This window comes from Blennius ocellaris, assembly GCF_963422515.1.
Source record: "Blennius ocellaris genome assembly, chromosome: 22".
Lineage (NCBI taxonomy): Eukaryota > Metazoa > Chordata > Actinopteri > Blenniiformes > Blenniidae > Blennius > Blennius ocellaris.
The window spans coordinates 6,469,804-6,487,571 of NC_137671.1; the positions used below are offsets into that span (position 1 = coordinate 6,469,804).

A 17,768-nucleotide genomic window follows, 5' to 3' on the forward strand; every position below is an offset into this window, starting at 1 on the left:
CCCCCCCCCCCCCCCCCCTTCCAGGAGCTACAGTGCAGCTAATTGAAGAGAAGTGAGCGAGCAGTGGTTGATCTGATCTCAGCGAAGCTGCTCCTCCGCACCGTACTCATGTGGCTCATGACTGATCCCCCGCTGATTTCCAGCAGCCGGTATTCTCCATGTGCCTCAGTTGTCTTCCTTTCACTTGGTGTCGAATTTGAAAATTATTTTTAACGCTGGGGGCTTTGAATCAAAGGTACAAAAATGACTTTCTGACTCCTATTAGGAGAAGAAATGTACTTTCAGAGGGGCCAGCCTTTGAGCCAAAAGTTGTTGGAGTGAGGGCAGCTTTAATGAGAGCCATCACTATTTGGTGGGTGAGTGTGGTTAGGAGAAAGTGCACTGTCAGTAAAGTCCATTCATCCTATGTATTATGGTTTATATATATTCAATTAAGCCACAGCAATGGCACATGAGTGGGTATTCTTTGAAATGTAAAAATCCGAACCAATCTTATAAATGTCCTATACTACTTTATCCAGCTTGTTCGTGGGACATTGTTGCTGATCGCATCTCACTCTGGACAAGAGTACACACTACTTTCAAACTCGTTCACACCTATAGGAAATAGTGCATCTCCAACTGCAAATGCTGTGGAGCTCCAGAGAAAGTTATGTGACGAGAGGAAGAGCAGTTTATACACCATAAGTCTGCACAAAATGCAAGTTTGACCCAGTGATTTTCCAGATAAGTGAAAAAAAACAACATAATTGTTAAATTACTAACTGTAATATAATTACTAGATTCACAGCTGTTCATTCCAACACTGTCTGGCACTTTTCTCAGAAAGTACTTCTCTTTTCTGTTGTGAAATTAAAAGTTTGAATCCAATTAAAGCTATAGACGTGTTGCTTCTGCCTTGCCGTTGCATTGTTGGACGGTGACTGACAGTCAGAGGGAGTTTGTTCCACATTCAAATAGGAGATCCTTCTCAAAAGTATGTCTTTGTGTGAGTGTATGTGTGAACGTCTTTTTTTTCCCACTTGTTTGTACAAGAAAATAGAATGTCTTTATTTAAGATAGCAGTGGAGAGGAACAGGAGCAAATGTGGCTGTCACTAGAGATAGAGAGAGGTATAAACAGAGAGAGAGAGAGAGAAAAGTAGCAGTGACAGCATCTCTTCTTGTCCATTTGCATAAACCAGCCTTTGTTTGACGCCGGTGGCCGGCAGCCAAGCGCCAACAGAAGGACGGAAGTTAAACTCAAAAAAAAAAAATTAAATAAAATTTAAAAAAAGGATGGTCCTCTTCCAGAAAAATATTCCACCAGAAATAAATAATAACAATTATAACTATTCAAAAAAAAAAAAAAAAACAACACATCAGTTACTCCTCGCAAAAACAACCATTCTGTTGTCCTTCAGAGGAAGGAATAACAATTCGTAGAACCACAAAACAAAACACACACACACACACACACATACAAAAAAAAGAAACAGCGTCTTGGAGATTTGTATGAGCCGACATGAAAGCACTTGAGCTTTGCAGGATGATTTCGAGGAGGGAGATAGAGAGTCAGAAAGAAGCATTTATGAATATTGAAGCTGCTTCCAAGTTGTGAATATTCCGCCGTGTCTGTTGCTGTGGAAATACTGGCCAGAGACTGTTTTGTGTGATACAATGGTATTGCATAAATATATCCCAGAGTATGTTCACACCATAGCAGCTCACACCATAATGCTTTTATTTAATTGGAAATTAATTAAATACATAAATAAGAATAGGGAAGCTTTTTTTTTTCTTCTTTTTTTTCACTCTTCCCCATGGCAGTTCTACGATCAGTCTATCTTGATTTTGGCTCTTATTTTATTGCATTTGTGTGTGCTTTTGTGTCTTATTGCCGACACACTAAAAACATCACATACTTCTGGCACGTCCCATCTGGCATGTGGCGTCACAAATTTCTCTCTGTCTCTCTCTCTCTCTCTCTCTCTCCCTCTGTTTCTCTACGCGTCTCTTCTTCCATCATCACTTTTTTCACCTTGAGCGAGAGCCGCGCTCTCCGGTGTGACCTCGATAGCCGGGATGTTTGCCTTTTCTCCCACGATGCACCTGGAGGGGACATGGCCATCTTCTGGGCCTGTCAGAGCGAGGCTGTTAGCGCTTCTCCCATGGGGTGAGGGAGGAGGAGGGGGGAGGAGGGAGAGAGAGAGAGAGCGATGGTCGGTTGACAGTAGAGATGTCCCTCTCTATCTCTCTCTGTCACACAAACAGAGGCCGCGCCACTAATGGCCTCTCCTTCCAGAGCTTTTTAGCCTCCTTTTCTCTTTCTTTTTGTGTGCGTGCACGCGCTCTCAAGTATTCATTTATTCATGTCATCCTTTTCTTCTCCTTTCTACCACTCCTGCCCCACCCCTTGGTCCTCTTCTCCTCCTCCTCCTCCACCCTGGACCCCCCCCCCCCCCCCTGTCTCACTCCCCCGTCTCTCTCTCCCTCTCTCTACCTGTCTGTCCCACCTTGCAGCAGTTGTACGCAGCCCAGCTGGCGGCCATGCAGGTGTCACCGGGGGCGAAGCAGCACGGAGGCAGCCTCCCACCTCAAGGCAACCTGGGCACACACTCCCCGCCCACCAACACACACCAACAGAGCGACAAGGGCCGCAGCTCCCCGCCATCAAGCAAGACCAAGGTACAGACGGAATACATTTGTGTGTGTGTGTGTGTGTGCGCGCGCGCGTCTGCATGTTTTGTGTGCACCTAAAGTCTGGCCAACAATGCTGCTTGGTCAGATTCCCACAATGCAATGCTGTTATCTCAGAAATTCAATTCGCCTTCACATTTCTTTATTTTCAAGTTACTTCTGGCTGGAACGAAAGCTCAATGTTGGCAATATTTCTACTTTTCCGGTATTTTCAACAAGTGTTTTTTTCTATTAGAAAGTAGGAATATTCTCACAGTGCTCTCAAATCTGTCTTGATTATTGCACAAAATCAAATTTTTCGATCTCAAATACAGCCAGAACTGACTTTTGTAGGTGAATTTCTGTGCAGTTTGCCCTTTTAATTAATAAAAAAACGTGAACAGGATTGTGCCGCATGAGCTGAAAATGTATGTTTTGAAGCTTGTTTGGCTGTTGCATTGCATCTTGTTTTTTCCACTTCTATCAAACAAGTGTCCCGATCAGCGATGTGCTCCTCATACTGCCCCCACACCAAACAAAGCTCACAGTCACCCCGCCTCTGCAAATGAAACTCTCCAACTTTATCACTGAACTCCAGCTGGCGTCTGGTGGCGGAGGCAGATTTGAGGATGTATTGGTGTTTCTGCAGTTTTAACGGCTGGCTGCCCAATAGCGGCCTTGTGTCCATCCAAGTGGAATTCTATGAATATCTGGTCTGGCTTTGGGACCCTGACCACCTCCCCCTGCCCACACACACACGCACACACCCACAGGCATAACCCCATGTCTCCAGCCATCCTCTGTCCACTATATGATCCCCCACAAATGTAGCGGTCAATCACAAACTCACACGGAGACAGATTTATGTAGAAAAACATATAATCTTGCGGAGTTTGACAATCTGAATTCAGATTCGTGGTTCACTTTTTTAAACGTGCAGAAGTTTCCCAACTCTCCTCTCTTTCATTTCAATTCCTTTTCTTTTTCTTACTTTTATTCACTTTTCTTTTCTCCTTTCCTTTCCTTTCCTGTCCTGTCCTTGCTTTAATTTATTTCCTGATCTCGTTTCCCTTTTTCCATTTTACTTTTGATTACTTTATATTTGTTTCCTTCCATATCACATCCCCTTTATGCAGTCGCTTTCCTTTGCAACTTCTAACTTGTACATCGTCACTCTTTCCCGCTGCATGGTTCTTAAGTTATAAGACATACGCACACACACACACGCACACACACTTACTGTCAGGAGTGGCTCTTGGCTCAGATTAAAGCTTGTGGTTGACCTACGAGCTTGCACCACTGCTCTCTTGTCCATCAGCCCCTCCCCACATCTCCCAACAGCACACACACAATAACACACATCATGCCGCACTGTCACACACATCTTATTACCATATATATGGAGTTGGGCTGACAGGCAAGTGCTGTGGCCTGTGGTGGAGGGAAAGTGGGAAGCCGTAATGGCCTCCCCCATCCGGCGGGAGTGGCTGACTGGGGAGTGGACCGACCTGGCCCCCCGACGGTCCCCGCAGAGCCAAAATACCCGACTGACCACTGAGTTGTTGACAAAGATTAGAGAGATTTTAAAAGATACTCTCTTTCTATCACTCTTTTCTTTCTTTCAGACTCACTGCTAACGCATCCCCCCCCCCCCCCCTTTTTTTTTTTCTCCCCTCACACCGTCTCTTTTCCGTTGTCTCTCTCCTTCTGGCCGAGTGACATGTATATTTCAGAGGTGTGCTCCCCCTGTGGGCTCTATCTCAGGTCTCCACTCATTTAAAGACCCACTGCCTGCCTCTGCTCACAGCTGTTTGGACTCGGGCACACACCGCTTAAGTGCTTTACCCTCGGGTGAGACATGGACACACGCGCCGGTTCCAAAAAGTGTGCACACATACACATACACACACACACACACACACACACAGGTGTTGGAACACAACACCAGCTAGAAACCATGCAGTCACTTTTCACACACACACATATATATATATATATATATATACACACACATGCTCAAATCACTGCTGCCTTACATGCAGCTTTCATATATGCAAGAGTGGATGTGCAGATGTAGGCAGGCATGCATACTGACTGGTACAGTGGTGCACTTGAAATTGTGCACCATATGTAGCCCATTCGCTGATATGCATCACATGCACGCAGCGGCCCAACTACCTAAGTGTACATAATCAGCTTAGCAAAGTGAATTTTGATTTACCCATCTCATTTCCTTTACACGTCTCTTCTCTATGCTGCTCTTTTGCTGCGTTTTAAAGATAAAATGCTGACATTTCTGGTCAATTGTATGACCTCTACTAAATATATGCAGATAATCAGCAATGTATCATGATGTTACACCATTTAAATGTGCAGAAGAATCGTTAGATTTATCTTTAAACGTTTGGATTAAAGTATTATAAACTATACTTTCACTCATACTTGTGCGTGTGGTACTGCTGTTTTTACTTAAGTTAAGGGTTTGGATTTGTCTTCTAATTCTGCATTATCAATATGTCCAAGTTCTCACCATATAAAAGAGGATATACACTCATACTTTGTGAACTCACATGTGACTGAATAACCATAAAAGTGTGAGGTTACCGAAGCAGTCGGGAAGCGAATAATTCTTTAATCTGATGAATCGTGTCGAGGGAACAGGCCTGTTCCAATTAATTACAAATATTTGAAGCAAAAAAAAACAAAACAATCATGACAATTCACTCCCAATCAAAAAAAAAAATGTGATGTGTATTTTTATACGCGAGGACTTAAGTTGAAATGGTGCCACATGAGAAACAGTGGCATATCTGCCCACTCTGTCCTCCACTGTCTAAGAGAATTTGAAATGACAATATAATTAATATCCACACAGTCCCTTATAGCTGGAAGGAGAGGAAGCGAGGAGGAAAGATGGAGAGACAAAGAGAAGGCGGCACATTTGAGGGTCTTGACATGGCCATAGCTTCACACACCTACACACACAGTTACACATGCACATGACTTGACTGGGATAAACAGCAGTGGCACACACACTTGTCCTGTTAATTGAACCGTCAGCTCCTGTGATAAGATGCAGAACCCTGATGTCGCTTTCACATGTCGGCATCGGCAGAAGTGAAATACAGCCCACACACACACACACACACACAACCCGCACCGCACGCACGCACACACACACACACACACATTATCTCTCCCCTTCTGCTTCCTCTCTGTCTCTCTGTGTCCCTCTGGCTCTCACTGTCACTCTGCATGTTTTCGGTCTCAAAGCTGGAGACTGTTTCATCAGCCAAGAGAGACACAAAAGCAATTGTATTAATTCAAGACTCCAAGCCTTTCAGAGAGGTTTAGAGGCCACACACACACACACACACACACACACACACACACACACACACACACACACACACACACACACACACACACACACACACACGCACAAACAACTCAGTCCAAGCCTCTCAGCTCCACTGTCTAAACTAATTCCTCCACACTGGCATAATGCAGGTTGGCCACCTTCCCACCGCAGGATTTGGCTTGGCGCGAAGAGGAAACTCCCCCATCCACTGTACAAGAGGCGGAGGCATTATCTATTTGTAATAAATATTCAAACGTATTCCCAGCCAAAGCCCACCATAATATGGGTCAGGATTGAGAAGATCCCGCTCAGTTTTCTCCTTTCTCTCCTCTTCTTCTCCGGCCCATTGTCTTTGACTAAAGGCATCTTTGGAGGTCCTCTGTCTGTTTAGAAAGACACCGTTGTCTTACCCCGACACCCCCCACCCCACACCCATCTAATGAAGGACAATCCGGTTAGGCCTCCTCACTCAAGCGCGCACGCACACACACGCAAAGTGGTGATCGCACACACGCATGGGCACGTACACATGTAGGGGCTTAATTGGAAGGGCTTAATTGAGTTGTGAGGGGCTCATAAGGCTTAGTACGACTCAAGGAGTGGGAATCAGGAAAAGTCGGCCTTAATGAGTGAATATACCACACACGCACACGCACACACGCAGGCAGACAATACTCTCCCGTTTTTTTGGAACCCACTGTATGCTGGTTTCTTCTCCGCCTTAGAGGCAATTACACTAATGACCAGAAAATAAAGACACATATTGTCTCCATTTTGTTCTGCTTTAAGGTATACGTCCCGACACAATGGAGCCACACCTGTGATGCTGAAAGTTGTCTTTATGCCCGTGTGGTTTCAGAAATGGTGTGAAACAGCCGCCAAAGTGTAATTCTAACGCCCCGGTTTGACACTGTTGTTGAGTGTCTTTAACTGGCTGGCCCATTAAGCTGTCCCTTGCCCCCATGTTGTGTCTGGCTTTTAATTGTGGAGTTTTAATTACGCAGAGTGGTCTGTGTACATCTGGCCCCTCTGCGATCTAATTCCTCCCTTCCTGTCATGTGACTCTCAGAGGTTCTTCCTGATTGGATTAGGTCATCGGCAGGGGTGATGTTGCCATGACAATAAACGTGATAACAGCCCCCGGCATCATGCAGGGGTCCGCATGCCGATCAACTCAAGGGCTGTTGTTGTCTGTTGTGTGGAAGTAACACTACTGTGTGTCGACCAATATGACAAGAGTGAATTTGATCATATCCCTGACCTTACTATACAGAGGTCGCTGGCATAAAAACCATGAGCCTGGATTTTTTTTTTTTTTAACGATTTTAAAGGCTGTATCGATTGTTAGAAAGAGGCTGTATCCACATGTGGTTACCTCCCAGGCAAAAAGTGCTGCCCCGCACACTCGTTCACATGTTCACGACCATGAAGGTCCCCTCTTTCTAATGGACCAAGTGCACATTGAAGTGACAAGACAGTTGGCTGTTGTGTTTGCTGTTTGATACTCTGAGCCGTGGCAGTATCCTCAGACTCTCACAGCTCTGAAGACAGTCCGAGGGAGGTGTTACTCACTGCGAGAGGGAGCAGTCCACTGTGGTTTTGAGATTCCGCGGTGTCTCTCCGCCTCGTGTTCAGTTGTTGCCCTTGTCATCGGCCTTGTTTGAAGGAGTGCATGTTCACTGGAGTCTGCATGTGGAGTGTACACGTGCATGTGCATGAATCGTGTCCTGCCCTGTTTGCAGGCTGGCGTTTGCAGGAAGTCGGTGTATTGTGCATGTGAATGTCAGTGGTTTGCACCAGTGTTTCGTTCCGTATCTTTTGTTGTGCTTATCATGAGCTGTTTGAACATGGGCAGTGGCATGCACCTTGTCATCCGTCCCGCCAGGCTTTGCCTCAAATTGTCTGTGCATGGGCAAGTGTTAAAGCTTCCATTTGCGAGTGGTTGAAGGGAGGGCGAGGGGTCCCCGACCCCTGCCTCCCGCTCCCCAATTCCTGACGGTGGTCACAGCAGGCGAAACTGTGCTGTTTTGGTTTTTGCAGGACAGTGAGGGTGCACAGCCACTGAACCTGTCGGCCAAGCCTAAGGCATCCGAGAGCAAGTCACCCAACTCCCCCCCAACTTCCCCACAGGTCCCTGCTGCTGCTGCTGCCACCAAGCTGGGCCCTGTCGGCTCCATGAAGCACAGCGTTGCGCCCTCCAGCATTGGAGGACCGCCGGCTAGAGTCAGCTCAATAGGTAAGTAGCTTTAGGTTTCCAACACCTATTCACACCAAATATAAAGCTGAAGTACAAAACCCTTTATAGATTATGTCAGCATCTGCCATTAGAAGAGTTGTGATATATCATAATTAACCGTGTGCATAAAAGAAAGCGACGTTTCTTTACTGAGTTAGTCCTTTTATCACGCCATTTGTGACATACAGCTTCATACAGGCTGAAGTATAAGGCCCTCTTAATCCACAGTCCCAGCAGTAATAACAAACAATGTCTTTTCACACAAAATATAGTGCTCAGTCCAAATTCACCACTTCACATGAGACAAAGCCTGCCTGTTGGTAAATTGGGAGTTTAGAGTCAAGTGCAGGAGTTTACGCTGAGATGAGAGTTGGCGGCGTTGCATTCGATTTCTAAATACATTGACTGGATGTGTTTTGCTGGTCAAGGAGCTGGCATTACTGTGAGAGGGTAATTGATTTTCTCCCACCTCTTGTTAAAAGTCATTGAGCAGAAGGGGATAGAGGGAATAGATTGATATAACATTCTACAATACGCTTGCATTCCACCACGACATCGGAGATGCATTCTTGTGTGATTGACAGTCAATACCGGAGAAATAAACCTTCCACATACAGTACATCAGCACACGTTCTTTTGATAGTCGGGTGCAGATGCAGTAAATTCTCGCTTCTCTGCACCTTAACCCACTGAGACCTTGAGCAACAAATATGAAATTCTTCCTCTCGCGTCAGATGTCACTTTATTGTGTTACACAATCAATCGGGACTGATTCAATCATGTAACATCTCTAAACAAAAAATTGCACAAAATCTGTAAATGATTTAAGGGTTATTAAAGTATAACGACGCGCCACCAGCGGAGTTACTAAAAACACGCCTGAGGAGCTTCTCATGGCGAAACGCGGCCGCTCGGCTGACGGCACAGTTCACACTTTGCCATCCTGTCCTTGTCCTTTTCTTCCAAGCTGCACAGTCCTATGTCGGTTTAATGCCGTCTCCTGCATGTGTACGTAGTCCTGCAGAACTTAGCGAGGGGTCAAACAGCCTGGATGTGTGCAATGTGAATAAAATGCTAATTTAGCACATGAGCGGGAACCTAAATGTTTAAATGTAAATTATAAAATGCACTTGAAGGCGTTTTTATTTAAGAAGGCCTTTGGCTCAATACTTTTCTCACTTATACTGTATTTTATGAAACTTCAATGTTCTTTTTTAATGCAGCCATTTTATGTACAGGATTTTTATCTTTATAAATAAACTTTACTTACTTACAAAATTAAATATACTTATGTTAAAATTGTGATAAAATAATAAAAACAAAAAAAACAATGTAAACTATTAAAAATGCAAAAGCTTTGCAACTACTTTCATGTATTAGTAAAACATTATGTATTACATGAACGTAATGATGCAATACAGACTCAATTAAATGCAAGACATAATGAGTGTTAAAATTGCATTGGTTGCATAGGCTTACTCTCAAAAAAGCTGCTAACTCGCACCAATCAACAAATGGTGATGGATCTGCTGTTGACAACATCTTCTATTTGTTTACTTTGTATTATGTTAAAAGTGTAAAGTGAAAACATTTAGAGTGTTTTGAGTTCATTTGAAGTTTTTTCTCTCAGTGTATTGCAGTATTTCCTTTAAAAACACCTTTATTTTATTTTTATATTCGTTTAATGTTGCTACAATAATTATGCAGAGCAAAAGAGCAGAGCAGAATAATGGTAAACGACCTATCATCTCAGAAAAAATCAACACATCACATACAAAATAACAATTATAACGTGTTACACTGTGTATAATTATTGGCCAATTACGGCAGAAATAAGCCTAAATGTGTCATTTCTTCTTAATAAACGCACCTGAAGTGAAAGCAGGAGGTTTACTGTACACACGGGTACTGCTACATGGTTATTTCATGTAAAAAAGTTGTTGCGAACACAGAACCTATAATGACAATGAACTTCTTTAGGGGAAACAGTAATCATCGCGTTAGTGGCAGTGACACGAAGTGTTTTCATCGCAGCGGTGCCATTGTTGCGCGTGCCAGTACCATAATCATACCCGGCCATATGCACACATACATAAAATATGACATAAATGAATCACTATTTTGTACTCCTAATCCATTTTTCACGCAACGCTGATAGTTCAAATATTACACATATGTAACAGGCTATAATTAGTGTGTTTGTGTTTTTCTTGCGTGTCGCTATTTGCCCGCGGGGCTGCCTCATTGTTATGTGTTTATTAGTGACTGAAAGAGACAGAGAGACAGAGGAGTGAGGGGAAGAGAGAAGGGGATCGAGAGGGAGAGAGAGAGAGAGGGAGAGGGATTAGCACTTTTTTTTTTCACGAGCAATGAAGCGGGGGAATAATAAAGAGAGGAGTGCATGACAGACAGGAGGTATCACCAATGAGATTAGACAAGCCTCTTACATGAGCCAGGACAGCGCAAACACCCAGCAATAATGACACAATGACAGCGCACACACTCAAACACTCAGTCAAATACACACAAAGCCTCACACATGCACGCACACACACACTCATACAGACACACACAATCCCACCTCCTCCTATGCAATAGGCAGTTAGTCATTTTTTTTTTTTTTTTTCCCTCTGACTTCCTGGCTAATCTCACTGTTTTTCAACAAATCGCCGGATTTAATATCAGATTAGTGGATTTTCAGTCCCAGATGTTTTTTGTTCAGAAAAATGGATTACAGTGTTTAAAGTTTGTGTGTGATCCCCGCTGAATTACGTGCGCTAGGAGACCAGTGTGTCAGAACCCTGGTACGTCGGGGGCTCGCAGTCCCATCTGCCGGCGCTGAGTTTAGCCGGCGGTCACCCAGCGCAGCCGATATTACAGTTTAAAGTGGCGTTAGTGCTGCGGCGGGCTCTCAGCAGAGGGAAGGGGCAGGTTGAACATGAACACTTTCTCGAGGTGGTTTGTTTTTGATGTGGACAGTGGGCCCGTTACCCTCCCTAAATGCCTCTCTTCTTTAATGAGATGAAAAAATATATATATATTTTTTTAAATGCTTATAAACACTTTCAAATAAGTTGTATTCTTAACAGCAAAAATTCTTGTTTACTCTTATATTTTACTGGTGTGGTTTCTTCAAATCATATTTTATTTCAATAATTACATTTTATAGAAGAATTGTATGTATTAACAATTGCAGCTTTAATAACTAAATTTTATCCAGCTAGTACTGCTCGCCCGATATATAAAAGATACTACACTTCGAAAGTACTCCTGCCTATCTCAATGAGATTCACTATTTCTAATCATCCCAAATAAATTAGTTTAATCTATGTGCGATAACTGCACCATAGTGGACTTTCCTTTCTTTTCTTGACACCGCTCATCCTGCAGGCGTGTTCCTCTTTCTCCCACTTCATCCGTCCATCCATCTCCACATCTCAAACTGAACTGAAGGGCTGTCAGCGCCCGTAACGTCCACCTCGATCACACATTTGTCCCCCGAACCCCCCTGATTCGGTTTTCAAAAAAAGTATTCCAAAAAAAAAAAAAAAAAAAAGATACTCTTGTGTTAGTACATCAACCAAGAGACGGAAAAAGATACCCTCTCCTTGACACATACACACACACACGCATGCATAAACACACACCCCTCCGATCTGGGTCACATTCACTTGTCTGGACGCCTGGCAATTCTGTCAGTTTAAGCAACACACACAATCATGTGTGCAAGAATATCTATCTGCCCCCTCCCTTTCGTTTGACTCGAGATTAAAATTGACTGCCACCCGATTCCATCGCCCTCTCCTCTGTCCTCTCTCACCCCCCCCAAACACACACACCCACACACTTTTTGTTGTTGGCTCCGCTCACGTCCAGATTTTCCGGTTATGACTTCTGAAAGAGTTCACAGCTCTGTCATTACCAATCTGAAGCTGGTAATCTGGCCTGAGATGGCATTAGCGGTGCGGATTAGCGCAGATAAAGGCCTCATAAGCCAGCCGTGGCGCTTTGTTAAGAACTAACCCGGCTGATAGAGAGGGGCGATAGCCCGGCGGCGCGCGAGCCACCCCGCACATGCACGCGCGCCGCGGCCGTAGCAGATGCCCCCGACGCCTCATCGGAGACTTAAGCTGCAGCAATAATACAAATAATAGGCGACGGGAGAGATCTCGTGATCTTTGCACGGCGGCAGAGCAGATGTCCTCGACTGGGGAAATTAGCAGGACTTTTTAGTTGTAATAAGAGTCGTCTGGCCACCTCACTTCAAAGTAGAGCTGCGTGGGTTCAGATGAAAAGAGACAGATCTGTCGGATGTGTGTGTGTGTGTGTGTGTGTGTATTTTAAGCGGTCGAGGTCTTGAGAGAGTGACTGTTTTTCCTATTTTGAACTTGTGTGTGTGTGTGTGTGTGTGTGTGTGTGTGTGTGTGTGTGTGTGTGTGTTGTGTGCATGTGAAGTCAGGTGGGGAGGTGGTGGGCAGCTTGTAGCAATTCTGGCTAGGGGGCACACTCTGACTCACATGCCCAGCTCGACAATCAAATGGTCAGTGTGTGCGTGTGAGACACACACACACACACACACACACACACACACACACACACACACACACACACACACACACACACACACACACACACACACACACACACACACACACACAGATGCCCCGGCAAACTCCCCTCATCAAGTGTATGTTAATGTCTTTACCTCATGGTTCAGGAGAAGATTTATTCTGGATGAAAAGCTCCTGTCAGCAACCCAAAAATAAACCACACACACACACACACACACACACACACACACACACACACACACACACACACACACACACACACACAGACCCACACAAAGAGGCATGTTTATTTGCTCACCCAAGCTGAATTGTAAAAGCAAATGCTATTCCAATTCGTCTTGTATTGGACTCTTTATAAGAAGCACTAACTCTCAGCTTTAGCGTCAGGTAGATGTTCACTCTCTTCAATGTCCTGCCACTGACTTCTCTCTCTGTCTCTCTCCATCTCTCTCTCTGTCTCGTCTTTGTCTGCGCCTCAGCAGACTTGCTGTCATCACTGTCCTCAACAGCCTACCTGAACGACCACGAGGCCGTGACCAAGGCCTTCGCCGAGGCCCGGCAGATGAAGGAGCAGCTGAAGAGAGAACAGCAGGTCCTGGACGCCAAGGTGGCTGCCGTCAGCAACCTCAGCCTCAATAACGGACGCTCAGACAAGGTACGCTGCTTTCAAAGCTCCCACCTGCTCGGCAAGGACGTGACACCCAGAATAAAGTTAGCAAATGGCCAGAAACTTTTTTTTTTCAATAAATATAAAAGTCTTAAAGATTAAATTAACCAAATGCTTTCGAGCGTTATTATATAGTTATTATAGTATACAATTTCTCTTTCTATCTACTTTAAATAGTATTTATAAATATATTTCAACAAACGCCTAAACTGCTGCACATAAAAAAAATATGCAGATTTTCTTGAAAGACGTGTGGGAGCCCCCTCACAAATAAATACAAATCAGTGTATTTCATCCCTAGCAAAAAAAAAAGAAGAAGAAGAAGAAGAGAGGAAAGGATTCTATATTCAAAAGACAAAATGTATAAATCCACTCAAGTCTCCCAAAGTCATCCCGAGCTGTACGGTGTCATTGTCAGTGTGTGTAATAATTTGTCTTGCCATATGCCAGCCCTGCTGCACCATGTAGGAGGTAAATCGGTGTACAATGTACTCGCTGAAATGTGTTGAAGCTAAACAGGGCCAGATAAGGTAAAACCAGCAGCATCGCGGAGGTAATGAGTGTGTCTGCAAGGCGCACTGCGGGGCTGCGTGCATGGATGCGTGTGTGTGTGTGTGTGTGTAACGTGTATGTGTGTGGCAGAGAGGAGTGTCAAAGAGACGGTAATGTGAAATGACGGCGCCGGCTCCTCGGCAGCGTGGCTAAATTGTGGTTATTTGTTAAACACATTGGGAGTCAGCTGGTGCGCGCACACACACACACACACACACACACACACACACACACACACACACACACACACACACACACACACACACAGACAAACAGTGTGCTTGAAGCATCTGCACCGCTGACATTCAACAGCTCTATCTGTCTCTTCCTCTTCCGTCCTCTTTCATAAGACGTGTTTCAGACGGTCAAACCGACACGGAACCAGGCTCATTATACATTTACACCAGGTATTATTAGTAATATTCTCTATTATTTATACTCTGTACTGTTACCAGACTTGTGGAAATAAGCTTATAAATTCTATGACTTACAATTTATATTTGCCCCATACAAAAAAATACACAGCTTTCCAGTGTGTATCTAATAGTCACTGAGAGTCATATCAAGGGTTTATGAGCAATTCCACTGAGAAAAGAGGAAATTCAGAAGCATATTTTATCATTTGTTCCAGATGTTTCCTACACATTATTGCTAATCAATTTCCTGACTTAATTCATAAATATTTAAAGAAATCAGTCTTTGTTATTCTTCCATAATAAAAATGATGGATTATTATCTGTTGTGCTATTTTTTTGTATATTTTTAGTTTCAGAAATTTTAATGTTTATATAAAACAAAAACAATAGGAAATTACCAAATTAAATTTTTGAAATCATTTTTAATGTATCATTTATTTTGATCTCAGTTTGAGCATAAGAAGTGACTCGATGTGATTTTCCACATCTCTGCTCCTCTTCCCTCGTTCCCCCGGCTTTGTGCTGTGCGGGAGAGAAGCCGGCGAGCTCTCGCCGGCGTCGGGATACAACAGTGTCATCTCTTGACACACTCGCAGGATTAGTTTTGTCGCTACTTTGTGTCTTGGCTCCAGTGTCAGCCATTCAATCCACTTTTCCCATGTACTGTACCGGGGCTTAATGTCAGACTACGCTGTCATCTACTCTGTCTCCCCGTTCGTCTTCGTCTCTGCCTCACGCACGCACACACACACACACACACACTGCATAAAGTCATTTCCAAGAGCACGCTTAATCTTAAAATCTAAAAGTGTGTGGCACATTTTGTGCTCTCTTTTTCTGGAACGTGACTTCAATGAGCCATTCATTTGTGCCAAATGAGGAAAATTCCCCAAATATTTCTGATGTACATACAGAGTGAATTAATATTTCAAGTCCATTGGCTGGTAATTGTGTATTTATAAACATATTAAAATTTGGGGTGGGGGGGGGGGGGGGGGGGGTACTCGTGAAATGCTTGAAAAGGGAACAAAAAAACATTTGTTTCCTGCGGGCCCGTTGCTTTCAGTCGCTCTCGTCCCTTCCTGTCTATTTATACCAATCTAGGGGGGAATTATCTCTAACAATTAAACTCTATTGGACTAAAAACAGAGAAAATGCATTTCATTATCATTCTTCCCTCCCTCCATCCAGCCAGCCAGCTCGTCAGGGTCACATGTAAATGGAGAGGGACACTTTTTGGAAGGTTGTTTTAGAAGACGACAGTGTTTTGGGTAGCGCTCCTAATCGTATAATTAAACTGTAAAACATTGGCGCACCGCAGCGTATGTGAGTGAGTGTGTGTGTGTGTGTGTGTGTGTGTGTGAGCGTGTGTGTGTGTTCTTCCGTAGTCAAGTCCGCCGAGTGCTCCGGCTGCTTGCATTAAGCATGTAAATGCTCAGTAAATCAGCCTTTTATTGGTTGTAATAAATACCCAGGGGGCCGCGCGGCGTGGCCTCGCTCTCGTCCGCGCCGCACTCTCTCGTTCTCTCTCTCTCTAATGCGTCGACCCTCGGGGGCCTCTGCAAGAGAGAGGCGAGCCGCGGCACTCCAATCGCGCAGGTGGCTGCCAGGAGTCGCTGCACACACACACACACTCACACACACATACACACACACATACACACACACACACACACACACACTATAATACCGGGGTATTCGCACAAAGCAGTAAACATCCAAATAGGAGTAAATGTAATTGACATTCTTGCACATGCAAACATACACACAGATGTGTGTTCAAGCATGCGGGCATACAGCACTCAAACAATTTGATGCTGACATTAACATTTCCACAAAGTGACACTGAAATGAACCAAAACACAAACTGCCTCTCTATGGAAATCACCACTCTCATTGGTGTCATTTTTTTTTTTTTTTTTCCTGGATGTGAATAATTTTTATTCACTTTCATATTCATTTTCTCTTTTTTTTTATATTTGTTACTTGTTTTTCTTCTTGTATTACATCTTTTCCTTTGAAAACAAGCAGAAAGTCACCTCATATTTCTCATCTTAACCCGTCAGAACTGGTTTGTGGAGTCATTCAACATGTGGACAAGTCACAGGAACATTTGTGTGTGTGTGTTTTTAGGGAGAAATTGTTCAGTATTACTACAGATCTGTGGCTTCATTCATTCATATATTCACAGCGTGTGTGTGACTCAGTTGCTGACCGACCGCAACTGTGAACTGTTTGTGTTGTTTAGGACAAAGCTGCCTTGGAGAGTCTGAGTCAACAGCTGAAGCAGCAGGCGGAGGACAAGTTCAGCCACGCCATGCTGGACTTCACCATGAGTGGGGAGTCTGACGGTAGGGACACACACACACACACACACACACACACACACACACACACACACACACACACACACACACACACACACACACACACACAGTTGTGTGTTTTTTTTTGTTTTTGTTTTTTCATTTTGAAGTAAAAATAAGGAGCTGAATGTATTTATACACAGCATGAGCACACACACAATATGTCCATGTTCAGCAAAAGTGTCACTCACACTTTCCTCACCTGCATATTTTGGTTTAAAAAGAGATTTTAGAAAAAGTACAGATTACGTAGTCTAAGAAAAATTAGCATTGAGATGTAAGAATGTCTTTTTATAACGCTGCGAATGAACCTAAATTAATTAATGACAGATAAAGGTAATCACCTGTAGACTGTGGACGTTTATTCTAAAACGGTAAGGATGTGCATTTAGAAATAATTGCTATAACTTGATCACTCTCCCCCTCCTCAGGCTCCCCCAGCGTCTCAGACTCCAGAATATTCCGCGAGGCTCGAGGTCGCAGCAGCAGCGAGCCGCACATCAAACGGCCGATGAATGCCTTCATGGTCTGGGCCAAGGACGAGAGGCGGAAGATCCTCCAGGCCTTCCCCGACATGCACAACTCCAACATCAGCAAGATCCTCGGTAAAAAAAAAGAATAATATGAATGCACATCGCCTGAGTGGCATGTGCCTTTGTCCTGTCCTCATCACCTAATCTGAATAACGAGAGGAAGATCTGTGGATTTCCCCCACACGCTCACGCGCACACAATACACACTCAGTGATTTCTTCACAAGCGGTGGCATTGTGTAAGCGGCTGTTAATGAACGGCTGGGGAGAGCACGGCTCCGACAAATGATGATATAATTCATTATGCATTAAACAAGCAGCGCAAGGCCGCCTGACATTTCCCCCAGACCGCCGGGATCGGCCCTGACATTTTAAAGAGCTCCTAAGCGTTTTATAACACAGGGAAATCT

General features: G+C 44.1%; 1 protein-coding gene across 1 annotated transcript in view; it reads left to right on the top strand.

Moving 5' to 3' along the window:
* The window catches only part of sox5 (SRY-box transcription factor 5), a 98,067-nt gene that overhangs the window by 74,725 nt on the left and 5,574 nt on the right, over positions 1-17,768 (top strand). The window contains 5 exon segments of the mRNA XM_080518170.1: positions 2,502-2,666; positions 8,059-8,254; positions 13,308-13,480; positions 16,709-16,811; positions 17,258-17,431. Of these exon segments, the coding sequence (XP_080374296.1) occupies positions 2,502-2,666; positions 8,059-8,254; positions 13,308-13,480; positions 16,709-16,811; positions 17,258-17,431 (811 nt within the window).